General features: G+C 55.8%; 1 protein-coding gene across 2 annotated transcripts; it reads right to left on the minus strand.

Annotated features, from left to right (window-relative positions):
* Positions 1-1,359: 1,359 nt before the first annotated feature.
* EXOC3L2 (exocyst complex component 3 like 2) lies at positions 1,360-21,789 on the minus strand (the record flags this gene model as incomplete). 2 transcript variants are annotated; one of them, XM_082607657.1, is made up of 12 exons in its annotated part: positions 1,360-1,926; positions 4,394-4,515; positions 5,311-5,466; positions 5,939-6,061; positions 8,987-9,122; positions 10,488-10,598; positions 10,817-10,917; positions 11,018-11,119; positions 12,116-12,227; positions 13,768-14,401; positions 17,444-17,982; positions 21,769-21,789. In XM_082607657.1, the coding sequence occupies 11 exons, from the start codon at positions 17,964-17,966 to the stop codon at positions 1,647-1,649; spliced, it is 2,400 nt and encodes a 799-aa protein (XP_082463783.1). In that variant the 3' UTR covers positions 1,360-1,646. The 2 variants fall into 2 exon arrangements, with proteins under 2 accessions (XP_082463783.1, XP_082463782.1); XM_082607656.1 differs by lacking the exon at positions 21,769-21,789 and adding an exon at positions 21,440-21,471.
* Positions 21,790-22,519: the final 730 nt, after the last annotated feature.

Raw genomic sequence — 22,519 nt, forward strand, 5'->3', positions numbered from 1 at the left:
CTACAACTTTGTGCCAGTAGCTAACGCTCCTGTATCGTGCACTTAGAAATGTGTTGAGGGTAGATCTCACGTTGTGCTCTTAACACACACACACACAAAACCACATATTCTATGATCCCATTTATACGAAATGTCCAGAACAGGCAAATCTACAGAGAGGAAAAGTAGGCCAGTGGCCACCAGGGCCTGAGAGGGATAGAGGGGCTGGGTTGATGGTTGAGGGGTGCAGGGCTTCTTTGCGGGGGGATGCTGAAATTTTTCTAATATTGACTGCGGGGGTGATTGCGCTGAATTGTGCACTTTAAATGGATGAATTGTCTGCTGTGTAAATTATATTTCAATACAGCCGATTTTAAGCGGGGCACCAAAATCTGTAAAGAACCCGGCCAAACCAAGGTGAATACATCTTTAATTAAATACGTACAAAATGTCCATTCCTCAACTCCTCTCTCTTGTATATCAATAACATTGAAAGTGTCATTTTAGGACATCAAGTGAGGTGCATATATCCTCTGGGCATCTCACCTTGTCTTGGGCAAAGAGGTTAAGTAAGCAGTTCCTCAGAGAGGGACAGGAACCACAGCCCAGAGAGGGTCAGCTTCCTATCCGGCATCACACAGTCCTGGGGCTCCAAGAGTCCCGAGTCCCCACCTTCAAACGTGAGTTCAAATGTGCGTGAGGTTCCAACCACAGCTTCCACGCTGACCCCTGGCTGCCTCCTCCTTCCGACTTTGCAGGAAAAAAAAAAAAAAAGCCATGCCAGGAAGCATCCATCACAGGCTGTCCAACTGGGCCGGAGGGGCAGGGGTCAGAAAGGAGGTGACCTCAAGGTCTCCGTGGGGACCAGGATCCGGCAGGGCTGGGGGTGAGAGGCTGGAATTTTTCCCACCCTGACATTTTCCTGCGTCAACCCAGGAGGGCGCCCTGGATGCTGCCAGCCCTGCCCCCAACCTCCTTCCTCTCTTGATACAGTTTCCCGGCTAAGGATGAGGGGGTGGGGGCTTGCCAAGGTGGAACCACTAGGCCCAGGAAAGAAGGCACTTTGGGGTTGACAAAACGAGGGACGCTGGCTCAGAGAGGCCAAGGGCCTGCTGTGGAGTCACGCAGCCTCTGGGAATTGGTGTAAACAGGGCGGCCCGGCTGCTCCTGCACTGCAGGGCCTGCCTCAGCCTCCACTGCCCTGCCCAAGAGTTGGACCCTAGCCCGGCCTTGGGCGTGTGAGAAGCCCTTGGCCCTGGGCCCTGCCCCGGGTCCTTCCTCCCCCCCACACACTGGGGACTCAGCCCTTCCTTGTGTTAAATAGAAACCTCTTTATTGTAAGTATCGTACGTTCCTTAATACATTGGATTGAGGCCAGACCTTGAGGTGAGGGGAAAGGGGGGGCCTGGGATATTTCTGTAGAGCCTTCCAAAACACCACCCACCACTCACTGGGCTGGGGAGGTGGTGCTGGGAACGGGCTTCATGGCCTTGGGAAAGTCCTTGCTCCTTCCGGCCGCTTTCTCTTCTGTACAGGGAGTTTGGGGGTAGGTGAGGAGACCACTAATGATCTTGCCAGCCCAGGGGTCTGTGGCCCCAGACAGGGAGTCGGGAGGATGGTCTGTCAGCAGCAGAGATGGGGGGCACTGAGGTGGAGCCGGGAGAGTCTCAGTGTTGGGCCCGGGGCCGCGATGGAGACGGAGATGGAGGCCGAGGCCAGGGCAGGCAGGCCAGCTGGGAGAGGGAGAGGCGGCCCAGGAAGAGAGGGAGGCTGAGGCAGAAAGGCGGCCGGGGCACAGGGATGTCTGCAAAGAAGGCATGGTCCCGGGGGGGCGACAAGCTCCCCCCCTCAGAGAGTTCGAAGTCCCGGGCCACCGCCAGGATCTCATGGCGGGCGACTGTGTGGTGCAGGCCACGGATGTCCAGGAGGGCTGCCACGTGCTTCCGCCTGGGGGTAGAGGAGGGGACAGGTGCACCGGGTCCTCCAGATACACTCCCAGCCCACCTGTGGGCCCCACCCGGCCGTCTGTTCCAGAACCTGCCTTAGCTCTGGAGCCCCTTCGCTCCCTCTGGATTCCTCCTCCATACCAGTCCCCCCGAGATCACGCCCTCCCACCAGCCCCCCTAGATCCCCCCCTTCATACCAGCCCCCCTCCAGAGCTTCCCTTCCAAACACTTCCAAATCCTCCTACGCACAATGGATTCCAGAACTGTCACCTCCCAACCCAGCACAAGGATATTCCTTTTTGCCCCATCTCAGCTCCTGATTAAAATAGCTTTCCATCTTCACCCCCAACTTGGCTCAGACAGCTCCTGAATTTCCATTCTGGTACCCTTGCACCTGTTTAAGCTCTGGACTCTATAGCAACCCTTAACTTCACTTTCATCTCAAACAGCCCCACAGCATCACTCAGATCCAGCCCGGAAGTGCTCACCCACAGCCCTATCCTAACCCTCACCTCACCCCAACCCCAGGTCTGGAGTCTTCACCACTGCTGTTCCAGAACCCTCATCCAAATTCGGCCTTGGAACACTCACTTCACCTCTAACCCATTCCTGGAATTGTTCTCAACTAAAATTCTCCTCCAGAACTTAAAATTCACCTTGGGGACACTCACTCCAACCAGAAACTTTGTGCTCAAAACTGACTCTGGGGCTTCCCTGGTGGCGCAGTGGTTGAGAGTCCACCTGCCGATACAGGGGACACGGGTTCGTGCCCCGGTCCGGGAAGATCCCACGTGCCGCGGAGTGGCTGGGCCCGTAAGCCATGGCCGCTGAGCCTGCGCGTCCGGAGCCTGTGCTCCGCAACGGGAGAGGCTACAACAGTGAGAGGCCCGCGTACCGCAAAAAAAAAAAAAAAAAAAAAACTGACTCTGTTCCACAACCTTCGCCCCTAAATCCAACACAGTGGAACCGTCCCTTCACCCCAATCTCAGCTCCAGATCCCGGATCCAAAATTCAACTCCAGAACCACCATCATCTTTCAACTCAAGATCCTGCACCCAACATTCATTTCCAGAACTTTCATTTCAAACAGAGTTCTGGGGTCTTCACCACCCGCTTCAACCCAGCTCAGTCTCTTCACCCTCCTGCATCCCAAGTTTGGAATCCCCACAGCTCCAAAACACTCATCCAAAATGGGGCTCAAGAACCTTCCAGCTCAACATAGATGCAAAACACAGTCCCCAAACTCAGCTTTGGAACCCCTCCTCCCAGCCCAGCTTGAGACCTCTCAAACTCAGCTGCATATCCAAGTTCAGATTCAAGTTCAGAAACCCCAACCGAGCAGGAATGCGGGGACCCTGGCCCCCATGCAACTCCAGGGCTCTGTGCTTTCCCAAGGACATAAGCCCCACACCTCAGAAGCAGAACCGCCCATCCTGAATCAGTTCCAGAATCCTCACCTTCAGCCCCACGTCCTCAACCTCAACCCAGCTGATGCCTTACACCTGGGTCCTGGGGGATTGTCTCTCTGCATACAGAATGTCTGCCCGACTAGCACCGCAGGACTGCCACCACCTTATGAAAGTGGCAGTGTTGTGTGGTGGTCAGGTGTACCAGCTTTAGAGCCTGCTGCCTGGGCTCAAGTCCCAACTTCGCTGCTGGCCAGCTGTGACATTGGGGTCAGCTACTTAATTTCCGCCTACATCGGATGGTGCTAAGCACTCAGAACAGTGCTGCCTTTGACGTGCAAAGATTTTCTCAAATAGCTTATATTCTAAAATAACTCTTACATGCTGCAGCCTTGCAGCCAAAAATAAAAAATAAAATAAAATACTCAAATACTGCCTACAAAAAATAAATAAATAAATAAAATAACTCACAGAGTGGGTAAGATGCTTTCTTATGTCTGACATAAGAACCCAATAAGGAGGAATTGGTATTGTTACTGCTGTGACCACGGATGATGATTAATCAGCCCCCAATAATCCTATGAAAAGAGTATTATTGTCCCCATGGATCAGAAGAGGAAACTGGGGCTCAGAGAGGATCACAGAGAAAGGAAATGGTCCATCAGGATCTGAACGGCGCCTGCCACTGTCCCAGTGCGTGTGCGCCCGTGTGCCCGTGCGTGTCCCCGTGTCCCCCGCGGCTCCCCAGCTGGGCCGGCCCTTCCTGCCGCCGGGCGGCCCCGCGCCCCCCTGCCCTGGGCTTCCTGTGACTGCTTGTTTGTTTGCGAGCCCTGGTGGCGGCGGCGGCGGCAGCGGCGGCGGCGGCGGCAGGAGAAGGAGGGAAATCGTATTAATAATGCCCTGGTTCCAGCAGGAAACGGCCGTCAGACACGCTCGCCGCCTCCCTCCCTCGCCCAAGGGGCAGGAAACGCAGGGACGGATGCCAAGGCTCGCCGGGAGACCTCGGCCTGGCGGCAGCGCGGGCAAAAAGGAACCAAGCCGGCGTGGGGGCGGGGATCTCACCTGATGTCTGGGTAGTCCCGCACCAGCATCCCCACCTCCATCTGGATGCTGGGCGTGTCTTCCAGATGCAGAACTTCGGCCAGACGGGGCACCACGGCGTCCAGCCACGAGGCCTGGGATTCCTGCAGGGGAAGACCCCGGGCTCACACTCATCACCCACCCCCTCGAAACCACAGCCTCCCAAGGCCTCGCCTCGCCTGGCAGTTTTCTGGTCCGTAAAACCGGGCAGAGGGCAGACTGCAGTCAGAGGTTATCTGGAACCTTTGGAAATTTGAAGAAAAATCCATAATATAACCTACTCCCAGTTTTACAGATAATTTGGGGCTCGGGGACACCCCTCAAAACCTATTCTAAATTTGCAAAATGTTACCATTGGGGGAAACTGCATAAGGTATGCCAGCGATCTCTCTGCATTCTTTCTTATAACTGCATGTGACTCTACAATTATCTCCCCCAAAATTAAAAAGAAAATTCCAAGGACTCTAGGTTAGAAACTCCTGGAATAGCGGCTGAGTGAGACCCTTCCCGTCCAGCTCATTACAACTGGGTACTAATAAGATTTGCTGATTTTTAAATGCTTGGATTTGGGAACGCTAAGGTTCTGAGTTTCTCTTGCATTTAGCGACTATCTGTGCTCATAATAATAGCTAATGTTTAGGTCCTAAGCCCTTTTAATGGGACTTATCTAATCCCCACAACAAGGCATAGGGACCATTTTTCTCTTCATTTGCGCCCAGAGCGCTCTCTTTCATTTAGAAAGGCAATGTTTACCCTCAGAGGGCGAAGATCAGAGTGTTACTATTGGCTGCAAACTGGGTGAGGGTCTTATTCTAAGCCCCCGGCTATCGAGTCTGGGGATTCCCGGAAGCCAAAGTTTTCCGTAGTTTCGGAGCCCCCCACCCCCGGGCCGCACTGACCAGCCGTCGGAACAGCCTCTGCAGCTGCGCCGCGTCCTCCCGGAGCCTGCCGGCCACGCGGCTGCGGGTCCGCGCGGAGCCGCAGCGCAGGCGCCCGCGGAACAGGGGCCGCACGTACTCGACCAGCGCCCGCCGGTGCAGCTCGGCCACCAGCTCCTGGGGACCCGGGAAGACGCGGGGGGGGAGGTGAGCCGCCGGTAACCCCACCCTCCCCGCTTCCTACCCGCCCGCTCCCGCTCCGGACACCCAACGGGAACCCCTGCCCACCCCCAGCCGCCGGCGGCCCTCCCGGCTCCCAGTGGGTGACCCCTGTCCTGCCCCCACAATCAGCTCACGGACTCTCCCCCACCGGCCCCCAGAGGGTGCCCCATCCCAGCCCTCTCCGCTTTCTCCTGAGCTCCGCCATCCAGAGGCCCCAACCCCGCCAGCATCCCGCGCTACACCCCGGTATCCGCAGGCACCCTCCGCGCAGACCCCAGGTAGAGCGCCACCTATCTCGCCCTGAGAGAGCTTCTCCCCACCTAGAAGGGGTCTCTCCCCTTTGAGCGCTCTAGCTCCGCTCTCCCACCCTCCCACCCACCGGCCCCGGGTTCCACCCTGCGTCCCTCCCCCGCACAAGCAGATGCACCTGGTAAGGTTCATCTTGCATCCTGCGCAGTGCCAGGGCCTTAGCGCCCAGCGTGCCCACGATGCCATCCAGGGCCTCCGAGCTGCTCAGCCACTTCCTGCGCATCAGCTTGCCGAAGTGCGGCTGGGTGGGACAGAGTGGGCAGAGGGTCACAGTTCGCCTCCCTTCCGCCCTCTTTCTTCATAGATCAATTCAACATTTGTTCCCAAACGCTGCTCCGAGCTGAACCAGGGCTGCGCCGTGCTGGGGACACAGCAGTGCGGAGACAGTCCAGCCCTGCCCTCCTGGGGCTTTGCTCCAGAAGAGGAGACAGACCCGTTCCCCAGACAGTGACCACTCGGAGTGGCCACGGCTGGAAAGAGGGAGCCCAGGGGTTTAGGAAGCCCAGCCTGAGTCAGCATAGAGAGTCAAGGAGGGCTTCCTGGAGGAGAGGGCACCAGAGTTGAGGCCAGGAAGATGGTCACTGTTAGCCAAGTGAATGGTGGGAGAGGGAGTGGCTCAATCCGAGGGGAAAGCCAGTGTGAAGAAGGTTCAGATTTCAGATGGGCTTGCGGGTCAGAGGACCGGAAAGAAGGTCAGTGTGGCTGGCAAGACCATCTGTATAATTCACGGGCCCAGTGCAAAAATGAAAATGGGAGACCCTTTGTTCAAAAAGTATTAAGAACTTCAAGGCAGAGAGAGCAGAGCTTTAAACCAAGCTTGGACCCTTCTAATCAGGGGGATGGGGGGCCTGTATGACTGCCCAGTGAAGAGATGGGGCTGGTCAGGTGAACCGAGCAGAGCACACAGGCCTCCTGGGCTTGGGAGGAGCCCCAGATTTCTCTTGAGGGCACTGGGGATCCATGGCAGGTTCTAAGCAGAAGAGGGAGAGGGTCAGCTTTGTGCTTCACCGAGATGGCTGGGAGGGGGCAAGACTGAGGCAGAAATGGGGGGTCTGGAAGGAGGGGAAGGGGTGAGAAGGGATGAGGAGGGGGAAAGGAGAATGCAGGTGGTAGATTCATAGGATGTAGTAAGTGGCCACCAGTGGGGGGAGGGGAGGGAGGCATCTGGATCCTGGAGGTGGGATGGGCAGTGGGTCTGTCCCTCAGATGGAGGCTGGGAGGAGCAAGGGGGAGGTGCTGCCGTCGGATGGATACTTGGGAGCATGAGGTGCCGGGACACCTCTGGGGTTGGTGTCCATGGGGGTCTGAAGCAGGTTCCTATCCCACTCAGCCCAGCACCCCCTTCCTGCTTTCTCATCCCATGGTAGCCCAATTTTCTGAACCTCCAAAAATGAGGCCTGTGGGCTTTTGTTGGAAAGCAGGTGTGAATCAAATGAGCTGACGCTCTTGGTACAGCACTCAGCTCAGGACGTGTTGCTGTTGCTATAAACTCTGTACATTTATGAAGTTCCCTAATGGCCAATACCCGAGGGCCAGGACCCAAGCTAAGTACTTTATGGCCACAAGCCCATTGCTTCCTCACAGCCATCTGAGACGCCTGGAATTCCTGGGCCCATTTTCCAGTTGAGCAAACATAGACCCCCAAGAGGAAAGCCATTTGCCTAAGTCCCCCTACCTGGAAGCAGTACAGCCAGGCCTGGAACAAAGACTGTACCCCCTTCCCCCCAACACTCGCTTACTTTCATTCCCGTGCTTGTCCATTTAGTCATTCAACAAACACTCTCTGAACCCTTCCTGTGGCCCAGCCCTGGGTGGATCACTGGGGATACATTAGAGAACGCTTGGGGACACAGCACAAAGGGAGATAAACAAAACTCCAAGCGCCTGATACTTATAAACACTTGGGGGCCTCTGAATTCTGATCTGATATTTGATAATATTAAGGACTGATTGTTCCATTTGTTAGGTAGGAAAATGGCATTGCGGTTACATTTGTTTAAAAAGGCTGGGTTCCTTATCTTTTGGAGATACAGGCTAAAGTGTTGACGGATGATGATAGGATGCCAAAGATGTGCTTGAAAAGAATCCAGTGGGCAGGAGAGGTGGGGGGAGAGGTGGAGTTGATACTTGCTGGAGTTGGTCCACAAGAGGTCATTCTGTCATTCTGCCTACTTTTGTGTATGTTTGAAATTTTCCATAATAGAAAAGTTATTTTAGAAACATTCCAACAAATCCTTGCCCTTGAGAAGCTGACATTCCAATGGGAGGAGACAGATTGGAAAAAAATAAAAATAAAAAAGCAAAGGATATAGCATGGCAGGTGGTGATAAGTGCTTTGGAGACAAATAGAGTAGCGGGGGGGGGCATGTGGGAATCTCAGGGGCTTCTATTTTAAATAGGGCAGTCAGGGGAGGTCCTTCTAAGAAGGTAGCATTTGAGTCAAAACTTGAAAGAGGTGAGAGAGGGAGCTTTGTGGCTATTGAGGGAAGAGTAGTCCAGGCAGAGGGAACAGGTGCAAAGGTACTGAGGTTGGAATGTGTCTGACACGTTAAGGAGAAGCGAGGGGCAAGGAGGAAAGTGGGAGGGGATGAGGTCAGAGAGGGAAAGGGCAGACCATGTGGGCCTCGGGGGCCACAGGGAGGACTTTGGCTTTTGCCCTAAGTTAGCTGGGAGCCATGGAGGGTTCTAAGCAGAGGTGGGACACAACCCGACGTACAATGTGGATTGAGCACAAATTACAACCAGGGGCACGCACACCTCTCAGTTCCATTCCCGGGTACTCCCACCAGCTTCTCACCCCGTTCTCACCCACCTCTGAACCCAGTCCCCTCTGGGCATGTGCAGGACCCCGGGATGAGTGAATGAGGCCCTAGGGTCTAGGAGAGGCTGGGCAGGGATTTGGAGGACCTCAGTGAGGAGGGGTTCCACCCAGTCCCCTAGGCCCCTTCGTGCTGATCGCTCTCTATCCTCCCCCTGACCATATCCTCCCACCTCTTCCTTCCTGTGCCCCCCCCGTCCCCCTAAACGGGCCAGACATGGCCATCACCCCCCCACACACCCCCTCTGCTTCCCAAACACTGAGTCATGGGCTGAAAGGAACTGCAGGATTGGGTGGGGGCACTCCCCTGTCCTGCCCCAGCCCCACTCAGCCCACTGCCTCTCTCACCTGCAGCTCCTGGAACAGCAGGTCGGTCAGGATGCGGTGGCAGAGTCGGGTCACTCGGTCCAGGGCGCTGGCTGCTGCTTCCCGGGCCGGCTCACTCTCAGGGGGTCCCACCCGAGCCAGGCGCTCTGCCAGAGCCCTGTGGGGATCAGTGGAGCCAAAAGTCAAGGAGCCTCAACATCTCAGCCCAACTGCCTGGACCTGCCTCCCATTAGACGGACCCTATTTTGTGGGGCACAGGGGCGACAGGTCAGATGGGGAGCTGGGGGAAGTCAGGGGCTCTGGGGGGGCCTGGGGGGGCCTGGGGGCTGAGAAATATCAGGGGATGTCTGGAGGGTTGGGGGTTGGGGGGGTCTCTGTGGAATGGCTGGGAGTCTGGGGGATGGAGTGGGGAGGAAGGGGTCTGTGTGTCTCGCTGCTTTCTGGGTGAGAGTGGGGATGCTTCCATCCTAAAAGTCTGTGCTTCTACAGGACTGCAATTCTAAAATCCGACCCTTCTCATTTTCTGTCATTGGAACAGTTGAGGACCCTCTCCATCACTGAAAGGAGAATAACTTGGTCTGGAGGGCAACTGGGCACTTTCTGCCCACATCCCAGCAGATTCCCTTCTGAGAATGTATCCCTGGTCCCCACACTTGTGGGAGTTGACAGATGTGCCAGGTTTTTCTCTACAAAAGAGTGGAGGCAGCTGTCCATCCACTGGGGACAGATTAAATGAATGACAGCACATCCAAGCGGTGGAAGACAGTTCAGCTATAAGAGATATAAAAGAAGCTGGTGGGAACTCTTGAGGCGCTAACAGAAAGATCTCCAAGGTGTTAAGTGGAAAAGGACAGAGTGTGTTCGATATTCTACCATTTGTGTTTTTTTTAAAAGGAAAAGGAATAATATGTATGCACATAGTAATAGATTTACTTGTATATTATGAAATATGCATATGCATGGATATCTATGCATATGCATGAAGTGTGTCTATGCATATATATACTTATTTACACATATTTACTGGTAAATGTATCAAATACCCCTGGAAAGATATGTGAGGCATTAGCAGTAACTGGAGAGAAGGAGGGGGGGAGGGAGGCTTTTCACTGTGTGCCTTCTTGTATCTTGAATGCATTCCCAATTTTAAAAACTCAATTAAAAATAAGTTAATAAAAAGGTAAAGTAATATAACTCAATCACTTTGCTGTACAGCAGAAATCAACACAACATGCTAAATCAACTATACAAGGAAAGTATTATAAGATAAAAATGTAATCCCTAGAGTCTGGCTTCTAGGTTCCTGTAATTCTAACACTCCCAGGTTCTGATTACTCTATAATTCTAGTGCTCTGTGATGCTACGGTTCTTTCTAGGACTCCCAGGTTTTATGCTTCTAAGGTCCCCTGGATATGCCTCTCGGGGCTAGCTCTGCGATCCCCACCCAGGATCCAGGCACCCCAGGTCAGCTTGTCACCCAGGACTGGCCTTCTCACCCACACACTGTGGGGGGTGCTCTCACCTCAGGGGGGGCCCACAATTGACCAGGGAGATGGTCCTGCTAATATAGGTGTCGGGTAGCAGCTCCCGGACTCCTGGGTTCTCATGGAATCGTTCCACGCGCTGCTGGAAGCTGGTGGGAGGAGAAAGGGAGGATGGTAGACAGATGGAGCACCGCTGGATAAGGGTCCCTGGCTGGGCACTCAGCCCAGCAAAGCCTGTGATCCCCACAGAGGCGCCCCTGCCCATGCTGACTTGATTCACTTTCAGCTCTCCTCTCTCTGCTGGCTCCCGGGTCCAGATGCCCCGGCGCCACCCCAGCCCTGCGCCCTTCCCCCCAGCCCTCCATACCTCTGCAGGAATTCTGCCAGCCCCCCCAAGCAGCAGTGGGCCATCCGCTCCCCAAACTCCTGGCTGATGCGGGGCGCTCGCTCTGTGTGCTCTTCCAGCAGCTGCGTGGTCCAGGGGGATGAGAAGTGATGAGGAGGCGAGGTCCCACTTTCCCACTGGTCACCATCCAGCTGATTCTCCTTCCTCTTCCCCGCCCCCTACCTCACACACATCCTGTGCCAGGCTGCTGGACTGGTCCTCCGCACCTGCCCAGTGCCCCGCGTCCTCCTGCAGCACTCGAAGCAGGGCTGCCCGTGTCTGAGCCTGGAGTGGGGAAGTGGGGGCAGAGGCAGGAGTCAGAGTCCCTGGGAGCGTCTCCCTCCCTTTCTCACACCAGGATTCCCCGCTCTTCCCCGCCGTCCCGCCCCTTAGCCCCCGGCAGCTCTGGATTCTACCTGTGAGCTCATCAAGGTAACGCTGGGGAGAGAGCCTGGACCAGAAAACTTCCCCAGCCCCTTCCATTCCTAAGTCTACAATTTGGCACTTGATATTGAGTCTGTGGTTTTAAGCCTCCTCCATCTAATAGCCAGAGGGTTTAAGGGCTTATTCTCTCATTATCTGATGATTCTAAGACTCTGCTCTCAGGTCTGCAAGACGATTCTTTCACGATTTCCAAATTCTGTGATTCAAGAATTCCAAGTGTCTAGGATTCTAAGGTTTACACATCTCTTGATTCTCTGGTCCTATGTTGTCTTCAATTCAGTGAGTCTGAGAATGTAGACTTGTTCGGTCCTGAGATTCAAAGCTCTCAAGTTGCAAAGATACTGATTTCTGTGGCTGGGGCAGGACTGGCTTTTAGACCGGAAACACTCCTGTGGCTGGGATGGCTGTTTACAGCTTGGGCCGTTCTGCTCAGCGGTGCCTGTGCCCGGCCAGTTATTAACTGTCTTTACTATCAGCCCTGCTTATATGCAGAGATGCTTTGATGCCCTCCTTCTGTGAGTCTTTGAGTCTGCGAGCTGAGGTTCTGTGACTGACTCTCTCTTGCTGTAAGATTTGAAGTGTCTGAATGTATTGAACCTTTACTGAGTGTCTCCACGCCCAGCCGGGTGCATTGGATACACTGAACGTAAGACAGAAGTGATCAGTATGGGCTTACATTTCTATGTCTTTTGGACGGAACTCAGAAGTCCACAAAGGGCAAGGGGAGATGGAGATAGGGAAAGGGGGCGGAGAGAGGCCCCCAAGTTCAGTGCGAACCCTGCCCCCCTCTGCAGAGCGCCTCTGGCTCCCTAATCAGCAAAGCCAAGTTCCAGGTACCTTAACGTCTGTGACACATTCATCTTCCAAGCCACGAAGGGTGCCAGGGGACAGAAGGGGATCCAGCTCCCCATTTTCCAGGGCAACCATGTCCACCAGACCTAGGACCTCTCTGGGGGTGGGGGTAAGAAACAGGGTGGGGGGGTCTGTGAGAGGTGGGGCTGGGCAGCTGAACCCCTCCCCACCTCCATCCCTTCACAGCCTGTGTGTTTGTGACCTGGGCCTCTCCCTTCCTCTCTTGGGGCCAGCTTTGCTCATCCCTCAAAGGAAGTCTCTGGAATTGTTGCTCCCCTGGCTCCAATTCCCTGAGTCAGCTCCCTGATGGATGGTGTCCGGGCAAGACTCGTAGGAGTCAAGTCCAGGCTCTGTGACCTGGCACGCAAGGTCTCACCCGCCAGAACTTCACCAGACAGAAGCTCCCTTCCACCTCCGCCCCTAGTCCCTACGTCATCACCTAGCCTTGGAGGCCTCGCTGCTCCAGCCCTCACTCCCAGCCTCTACCCTCTTGCATGCCCTGGCCTGTGCCGTGCCTTCACTCTCCCCACACCTCCCCACCACCCCTGCACACACCAGGCCTTTGCTCATGGCATCCTCTCAGCCAGAAGCCCCATCTCCCTGCAAATCAGACTTAACTTATGTCTCACCATTCCAGGCTCTCTATTCTGCCTCCATCTCTCACGGATGGCATGTGAGTGTCATGAACATATATTCCCCAATGGGATCTGGACAGGTCAGTGTTGGTAGCTGTGGCCTTCCCATTTTTCTGGTGACAGCAACCTGATGTCCATGAGGGACCACCCACTCCCTCACCCTCCAATGTGTGGTTTGGGTGTGGCTAACTCCCTTTTCCCTGGAGCCTGTAGGGACCCAGTCGTAGCTGATCACCGTACTCCATCTCCCAGCCACAAGAATGGAAATGTTTTAAGATCCAAAGGCTCGATGGTTATAGGATTCTAGGACTGGGAGGGTCAATGGTACTCAGGTTCTTGATGCTAAGATTATAGAGTTCAAGGGACCAAAAGTGCTACCATCCTAAAACTGGAAGGACCGACAAGTGTCAGAGTTCTAGGATCCAAAGGGGGGATGAAGCTAAAATTTAGGATTCGAAGGCTTGTTGGCGCTAACGTTCTAGGATTGAAACTGTCATCAGTTCTAAAGTTCTAAGATTGGAAGAGTCAGCGCTTGTGCCCTAGGGTCTAAGGCGAAAGCAGTGTAAGGGTTCTAGAATTCCAAGGGTCAACAGTGCCAAGATTTTAGGATGAGAAGGGTCATTGGTGTTAAGTTCCTAGGACTGGAAGGGCGGGCAGTGCTAAGATTCTAAGAGTGTACGTGTTGATGATTCTAAAGATTCTTGGATTGGAAGGGTCAACAATGCTAAGATTCTAGGACCGGAAGGATGGCGGGTGGTAAGGTTCTAGGATCAGAAGGATCCCTGTTGCTGAGGTTCTAGCGCGGGAAGCGTGGAGAGCGCTAAGATTCTCGGGCTGTAAATGTCACCAGTGCTGAGCCTGGAAGGGTCAACGATATTAAGGTTCTAGGAATATAGGTCCAGGAGAGTCCTTAGGTTCTGAAGGGGCCGGGGCTGGAGGGAATGGGGGGAAGCGACGGTTCTACGCGACCTTGGGGCAGCCGATCCCTAGGCCCCCGCTCACCTGGGGTACACCTGGTTGTGCCAGTGCAGCAGTGCGTAGCGGTCGGCCAGCGGCAGCCTCCGGCGGGCGGCGGCCCCGATCCACTCGGCCAGCGCGCCGTGGTAGCCGCGCAGGTAGACGCCGAAGGCGCCCAGGCCGGCGGGGTAGGAGGGCGCCAGGCGGCCCCGCACCACGCCCATATCCTCCAGCAGCCGCCCCCGCAGCGCCTCCAGCTGCCCGGCCAGGCCCCCGGGCGCCCCTGGCGCCGCCGCCTCCAGGCGCTCCCGGGCCGCACGCGCCACCGCCTCCGCCCAGCGGGCGCGCAGCTTGCGGGCCGCCTCGGGTCCCCGGCGCCCGTCCGCCGCCTCCTCCTGCACCAGCACCTGACCTAGCTGCGCCACGGCGCCCGCCCCGGCGCCTGCGCCCGGCCCGGGGCCCGCCAGCGTCTCGCGCACCAGCGCCCACAGCTCGCGCTGCAGGGCCTCATACAGCAGAGCCACGTCCCGGGCCCGGCGGCCCCCGCCCGCGCCCTCGGCCTTGGGCGGCCCGGGCGCGCCGCCCCCCGACGACGCCATCTCTTCGGCCTCCAGCTCCAAGATGTGCTCGTCGGCCCGCGCGAGCTCGCGCTGCTGGATCAAGCTCAGGATCTCCAGCACTGTGGGCGCAAAGCGGGAGATCAGGGGCTGGGAAACCGGGCGGAGGGGGGGAAGAAGGGAAACGGGTAGGGGGCGAGGGGAAGAGGGTCGGGGGAGGGGGAGAGGTGGGGGGCAGAGAGGGATGTGGGGGCATTTCGGGAGAAGGGGAAGAGAGAAGGCTGTCAGGTGAGGGGCCTAGGAGAAGGGAGGGGGAGGAGAGGGAGGAGGGAGCAAGGGGGAGAGCCAGGACAAGGGGGAGGGGACAGGAGGGGGTTAGGGAAGGGAAGAGGGGGTTTGGCGATGGGAGAAGGAGTCTGGATATAAGAAGGAGGTCAAAAGATGAAAGGGGGCTTCCCTGGTGGCGCAGTGGTTGAGAGTCCGCCTGCCGATGCAGGGGACACGGATTCGTGCCCTGGTCCGGGAGGATCCCACATGCCGAGGAGTGGCTGGGCCCGTGAGCCATGGCCACTGAGCCTGCACGTCCGGAGCCTGTGCTCCTCAACGGGAGAGGCCACACAGTGAGAGGCCCGCATACCGCAAAAAGAAAAAAAAAAAAAAAAAAAAAAGATGCAAGGGTGTCTGATTAGGAAGAGGGTAGGATGAGAGGAGGAGTCAGAGGAAGTGGGGTTAGGGGAATGAGGAAGAAGGAAAGGGTTAGGGCCTGGGGTAAGGGGTCAGGGCTAGGAAGAGAGTATCTATCGGGGTAGGTGAGGATGTGGGGAGGAGTTAGGGGAGTTGAGGGCGGGTAGGATAGAAAAAGGGCATAGGGGGAAGGGTAAGCTGTGACAAAGCGAAAGAGAGGCATGGACATATATACACTACCAAACGTAAGGTAGATAGATAGTGGGAAGCAGCCGCAGAGCAAAGGGAGATCAGCTCGGTGCTTTGTGACCGCCTGGAGGGGTGGGATGGGGAGGGTGGGAGGGAGGGAGATGCATGAGGGAAGGGATGTGGGAACAGATGTATATGTATGACTGATTCACTTTGTTATAAAGCAGAAACTAATAAAAAGAAAAAAAGAAAAAGAAAAAGGGCATAAGGGTCAAAAAAAGGCATCAGAGGAAGTGGGGTGGCCAAGGGAGGACAGTGGGAGCCAGGTAAGGGGGAGAGGGATGGAGAGAGCCTAGTGGACTGGGGGGCAGGCTGGGGGGCATGGAGGTGGGAAGAGGGTATGAAGGCCAGAGATGGGTCTTTCGGGGGCGGGGACAACTATAGGGGTGACCTGGCTCTCTGATGATTTCACACTCCCCCAGGAGAGGGGAGTCATGGGCACGGGAGGCCTCTGAGTGAAGGCAGAGGGTCCCAGTGGCCCAGGGTTACCCCCAACACCTCCAGTCCCCTCCACTTCCTCCCTGGCAGAGAAACTATTTCCTGGCCAGTGCTATTTCTGCCCATCCGTTTCCAGAAGGCGGGGGCTTGAGTCACTCCCTTCTCACCTCCCTGTGGTGCCCTCCCAGTCCCTAGGGAGCAGGGGCTGAAATAGCTTCTGGCGCAGGATGTGGAGGGCATCAGGTTGAAGGAAGGGCTCTCCAGTGATGGGGCAGCAAGGGCTGTCCATGGGGGAGGGTAGGAGTGGGGATGGGGGCGGGGGGATAGAGGCAGGGTAGGGGACAGGGTTGAAGGAAGGTGGGGACTGGGCAGGGCTGGGGCTGGAGAAGAGGATGGGGATGAAGGTGGAGGCTGGGATGAGGGCGTTGAGGGTTAGGGTGAGGTTGGGGCTGAAATCTGAAGAGGGAGATGGGAAAGGAGTTGAGAATGTCATCTGGAGTTTGGGATAGGGATGGGCTTGGAGATGAGTTTAGGTGAAAGTTGAGGATGGAAAGAAGGTAGAGATGGAGGTGAGTTTGAAGAAGTCTGGACGTGAGCTGGGGTTAGGAATGTGGACAGTTGAAGTTGGAGGTTGGAAATGGGGGGGTTAGGATTGAGACTCGGGCTGGGTGTGGAGATGGGATTAAGAGGTTGAGTTTGGGGTTCAGGTTGAAAATGGGGGCTGGGAGTGCGACTAGGACTGAATGAGGAAGTTGGGGAGGTGCATGGGGTTGAAGGGGGACGCTGAGATGGACCTGGGGTTGGGGGGTGGGAGTGAGACTGAAGAGGGGAAAGGGTTGAAGTTGCACACAGGGCTGGGATTGAGGATGGGATGAGAGTAGAGGAATGAGCTATGGCGTGGGACGGGACCAGTTGGCGCTTGTCATGGTGTCGGGCGTAGCAATGAGGTTAAAGGTGGCATTTGGCGAAAGGGATGGATTGGGAATAAGCATGCGGATGTGCCTCAGGTGGCGATGGCTGATGGGGTTGGAATAAGTATGGCTGGAAACCAAAAAGGCATTGAGGAAGACATTGGGGTTTGGGGTAGTATTGGGGTTGAGGATACAACAGGGGTGGTGTTATGAGTTGAACTGTGTTTGTCCCCCACCCCAAGAAGAAGAGATATGTGAAGTCCTAACCCCCAGTACCTCAGAATGGGATCTTATTTGGAAATAGGTCATTTACAGAGGGAAGCAAGTTAAAAAGAGGTCATAGGGTGGGCCCTGATCCATTATGACTGGTGTCCTTAGAAGAAGGGGAACTTGGACACCCAGATAGACATGCATAGAGGAGAAGATGATGTGAAGACAGAGAGAAGGCCATGTGTGGATGGAAGGTGGGAGGGATGCAGTTACAAGGCGAGGAACGCCCGAGATTGCCAGCAAAGCACCAGAAGCTGGAAGAGGCAGTTTTGAAAGGAGATGGGATTGAGGTTGAATTTGAGGATAGTAACGGAGAGAGGGTTGAAACTGGGGACAGGGAGGGGATTGGAGGAGATGAGACCGAAGTTGGTCATTTGGTGGTTGTTGGACAAGGGGACAAGGTTGAAGGCAGATGGAGAGAGGGACAGATTGGGCTGGGGGTGGAGATGGTGCTGAAGCAGGAGCTTGGTGATGGAGATTAGGACCGCAGCAGGGACGGGCTGGCCATGTCCGTGGAGGTGGGCAGATGGAAGCTGGAGATGTGAATGGAGATGGGGTCACGGGTGGAGACACTGTGATTCTCCCACGTCTGGGCCAGGACTCCCGACTCACCTGACAGCGGCTCCTTTATCTTTGGGGGCTCCGGGACCTTGGGCGGGGGCTCGGGAGCCGCCTCGCCTGCGGGCACCACTCTCTCAGCCAGTGACGCCCGCCGGGGCTTGGGCCCACGCCCCAGTCTCAGGAAGGCCAGTCTCCGGGCAGCCTCCCCAGTCGCCTCCTCATCGGCCTGGGCTCGGGTCCCCTGAAGCCTGGCCAGGAGGCCAAAATCTGCTGAGCTCCTGCGGATCCCCGGCGTCAGCACACGGCCTAGGAAAGAGCGAGGCTGCCCATCCCCAGGGCTGCCCGCCCGCCGGCCAGGGGTTCTGCCCAGCCGGAAGGGGGCCAGGCCTGCCAGCTTCTCCAGGGTGGCACGGCGGCGACATGATGTTCCATTGGGCAGGGTCTCCAGTTCCCCAGCCTCCTCTTCTTCTAGCCCTGAAGCTTCCTCAAAGGGGTTCCGAGAGGACCTCAGGGGCAGTGTCCCCGCCCGGGACATCTTAGAGTCTGCCACCCCTAGACTCTTCAGGATGGGCATTTTGACAGGCAGGGACCTGGGGAAAAAATAATGGACCATCGGTGGTGTTGATGACAATGCCTCTGTGTACCCAGCACTTTGGGGCATGTGTGCCAAGCACTGGTCTGAGCACTTACTTATCCCTTGAGTCTGCACAGTCTCATGAAGAGAGTAATGTCACTATGCCCATTTTGCAGATGAGGAAACTGAGGCTCAGAAGAGCACAAGTGTTTGCCTAAGGTCCCACAGTGATTCGGGGACAAAGTCGGGTTTCAAACCCAGGCCTGTCAGATTCCAGAACCAGGGTTCTCTCCCCTGAGCATCAGCGTCCAGGCCCTTCCCCTACCTTACTCCTGCCCAGGGGTGTTCATCATCTTAGTGCACCCTTCTACTCCATGAGGAAACAGGCTCAGAGAGGAGAAGGCTCTTTCCCATGGTGGCACAGCCAGCGAAGGGCAGAGACTGCATGGGGACCCAGGCCCCACCCCTCCGTCTACCCAGGTGTCCTGTTCACACAGTTGGCCACCTGCTTCGTCTCCCCTGTCCAGTCAGTACCCCTGTCTCCTCTACCCTACCCCATTGATTCCTCCAACAAACATTTTACTGGGAAATATCCAGAATAGACAAATGCATAGAGACAGAAGATTAGTTGTTTCCAGTGACTGGGAGAGGGGGACTGGGCTGTGACCACTTAACTGGTACAGGGTTTCCTTTTAGAGGAATGAAGACGTTCTGGAATTAGTGGCGATGGTTGACAACATTGTGAATGTACTAGGTGCCACTGAACTGTATACTTTAAAATGGTTAGTATGGTAAATTTTGTTATGTAGATTTTTCCACACACATCCCCGTACACACATCCCCATACACACACGTGCATGCACACACACGCACACTCGTGCACACACACACAAACTGATTAGGTATTTACATGGGCCCAGCCCTGAGCAGGCCCTGAGGACACAGCAGTGGCCAAGGCAGACCCAGTCCCTGCCCTCATGGAGCTCGAAGCTTCCCGAGTCCTGCCCTTTCCTTCTCCTAAATCCGCCTCCTACCTCTTCATGGCCGCTGCCCCAGTCCAAGCCCCTCCTGCTTCCCTGCTGCAGCCCCCTCCCTGACCTCCAGCCTCTAGTTCTCCAGTCTACCTTGGAGGACCTTGTTAAGGCTCAGACCTGCCCCCTCCCCCTTCTCTTAACCCTCCATGGCTCCCCCATGCCCTCGAGGTGAAATTCAGGCCCCCCTGCTTGCCAGCTGTACACCTCGTCAGCACCACCCCACCTTCTCCTCCTTACCTCAGGCTCCTCTGGGTTCCAGCACCTGTTTATACATGGAGGCCTGTTCTCCATGTTCCATTCAGGCTTCAGGACCCAGCCCCAGTGTTGCCTCTTCCCAGATGCCCAGGCTGAGTCAGGTGCACCCCCCTTGAAACTCCCACTCTGGGTCATCACTGTCTGGGAATGGGTCTGTGTCCTCCACTGGGCTGTGAGCCCCAAGAGGGCAGGGGCGGGCTGTCTGGGTCACCACTGTGTCCCCAGCTCCTGGGGCAGGCACTCTGGTAATGAGTGGGTGCTAAACAGGAAACAAAGGAAGGAGACAAGGACTTCATTCCTTGTGGGAGAGGAGGAATGATAAGTCAAAACGGAGAGCTCAGCAAGGAGCAGGCCATGCAGGGCCTTGAAAACCATTAAGGAAGGGCTTGGACTTTCTCCTGAGGGCGCTGGGAACCATAGAAGGGGCACTTTTGAAAATGATGAAAGATTCCAAATGTTCAGAAAAGTATAGAAAATAAATTTAATAAACACCCCTGTGCTTACGATCCTAGTAGCTGCATCTAATGCAAGCATTTGCTCTTTTGGGTTCTTTTTTGTTTTGTTTTAAGAATCAAGCATTGCAGGAATTCCCTGGCGGTCCAGTAGTTAGGACTCTGCACTTTCACTGCCAAGGGTGAGGGTTCAATCCCTGGTCTGGGAACTAAGAATCAAGCGTTGCAAATGCACTGAAGCCCCCCAAGCCCTTCCCTGATCCCGCCCACTCTAGCCCTCTCCCAAGGAAAGCTGTCCAAGCAGACTTTGACCCTGTGCCTGCCTCCCCAGACCGGTATCCAGAAATAATATATTGTTTTACGTGGTTTCAAGCTCTCCATAAATACTGTCATATTACAGGTATCCCCTGCATCTTGCTTTTTTCCCCTCACATTTTACATGTGAGATTTTCTATGCCTGTCTCTGTGGCACTAATCAAGCGCTGCACACTATTCCACCGTACGACTATGACCAATCCGTGTTAAGGATCAGATATTCGCACATCCTCCTATGGCTGGACACATAGGTTGTTTTGAACCGGGACAGGTTCTGAGCAGGTTAGGGACAGGGTCAAGATGGGGCAGTGGGTGTAGGAGTGCACGGGGTGGGGGGGGGCCTGGGAGGAAGGCTGATGCTGCAGGGGCCCTGAGTGAGCTGAGCCATGGGCAAGAGCAACTCCTTTCCTGGTGGGGGCGCCCCTTCTTCCCTCCCTGACTTCACCCTCTACACCTTAGCCATTGTTTCTCAAGCCTCCTGTTTCTAGAAACACTGTCCCAACCTCTCTCCAGTCTCCATGGTCCCCGATCCCCCAGGGAGGCAGTCACCATGGCAACCCTTGCCTGGAACCCCCATGGCTGTGGGCAATCGATACCAGCCCCCCTCCCCATACACACACTATTCACACACTGATTTCTCTGTCTTTCATCTTCCAAACTGGCCTCCACATGCCTAATCCCCAGAATGGCTCCATCATCCCCCCCCAAAAAAAAGTCCACCTCCCCCCTCAAAACAGGGGCCTCCAATTTCCCTCCAACTGAAGTCAACATGACCCAAACTGGATTTTTTTTCACCCATGCTAGATTTGACATTCCCTCCCTGGCTCCCATATCCACCCCTAAACTGGATCCCCCTCAAACCATTTCCAACATCCTCAGACCTGGCTGCAACATTTTCCCAAAACTGGCCCCGACGTCTTTCCCCTTCCTGGCTCCAACACCCACCTCTGCAAACTGACATCCTGCCCCCTCCAGCCCCCTCGTCTGCCTCCCAGTGCCCGGCCCCTGACTCACTTCCGAGGCATCCCTCAAGCCCCCAGCCTCCCAGCTCCTGCAGGATGTCTTGGCCACCAGAGCTTCCCTCTTTGGGCTCCTCCTCCTCTTCCTCACTGCCAGCCTTTTCCCCAAAGTCCCAAACCCTCTGCCGGCCAGCCGACCTGTTTGCAGAAGTCATCACCTCCAGCCCTGTGTCTGTATCAGGGAACTGCCCTTACAAATTGTGTCCAATACAACCGCAATCCAGACCTTGCCCCCAAACAATTCTGTCACGAGCCCAGCCTGTTTCAGGCTCATCCGCATCTTCATTCCCAACCTCATCCCATCTGCATCCCAACCCTTGTTCGGGCTCCATCGCCAAGACCCCACCTCCTGGGGATGGAGCAGGGTGCTCATCCCTCTCTGGCCTCAGCCTTCCCACCTGAACTCCGAGAGCTTCCGACCCAATGACATCTTGTCTCTCTTCTCCCTTGGCGGTTCCAAGCTCTCCATGACTCCCTGGCAACCTAGATCGTCAGAGTCCCCAAAGTCTTCCCTGCACCCTCCCCCATCTCCTGCCACCACCCTCCCCCATCTCCTCCCACCACCCTCTTGCTGGTTGGCACCCTCCCGAGGTCAGGCCCTACAGTTTCTCTTTGCCCCCAGCCTCTCCTGGCTTCAGGGCACACGTTCTCCCAAATTCTGGTCCAGCCCCCAATTCAGAGGGCCCCAGGGGCGTGTGAATCCTGCCCCCTCCTCCCACAGACTCACCTCCTTGTCAGTGTCCCTCTGTCCGTGCTGCTGTCCTGTCCTGAGGCTACTTCAGCCAGGACTGCGGAGAGCTTGGATCTGAGGAGGTGGGGGTTAGAGGAGGTCAATTTCCTGTCAGGAAACCCCTCCCTCTCTGGGGCCAGGGGCGGGAAGGACTTGTTATCTGTCTGCCCTTTTAGGCCAGGCTGTGGTTGGGCTGGGAAGAAGGACAAGGCCGCAGTCAGGTCCCCACCCTCAGCCCCCAACCCCAGGCCGGAATTGGCACCACCACCACCACCACCCCGCGCACTTGCTCTTCACACCTCCCAAGGTGACAACACCATCCTGGGTACCCCCGGAGACACCCCATGCTGGATGTGAGCCCGAAGCTCTCTCTTGCGTTCCCTGCTCTAGGGTAAAGACATGAAGGAAGGTTCTGCTGGGCCCAGGGGCTGGGATTGGAGCCCTAAGGGGGTGACCCTGGGCTTGACTTTGGAATTGTGGTTCTCTCTGCCTAAAAGCCCCCGTCCCAGGTCTCCATACGCACCCCCCCCCTCGTTATCATCCAGGTCTCAGCTCCAGAGTCCTTTCCGCAAAGGAGACATTCCCTGACCAGCAAAAGTACTTCTGCCAGCCCTGTACTCTCTCTCCCCAGGGGACATTGCTCTGATTTGCCAGTTCCTTTATAGCACCTTCTACAATCTGAAATGATCAAATTCCTCTGTCTCCTTGGTAGATTTTCTGACTGTCCCAATCGAATATAAATTCAAAG

Source organism: Mesoplodon mirus (assembly GCF_964341445.2).
Source record: "Mesoplodon mirus genome assembly, chromosome: 19".
Lineage (NCBI taxonomy): Eukaryota > Metazoa > Chordata > Mammalia > Artiodactyla > Ziphiidae > Mesoplodon > Mesoplodon mirus.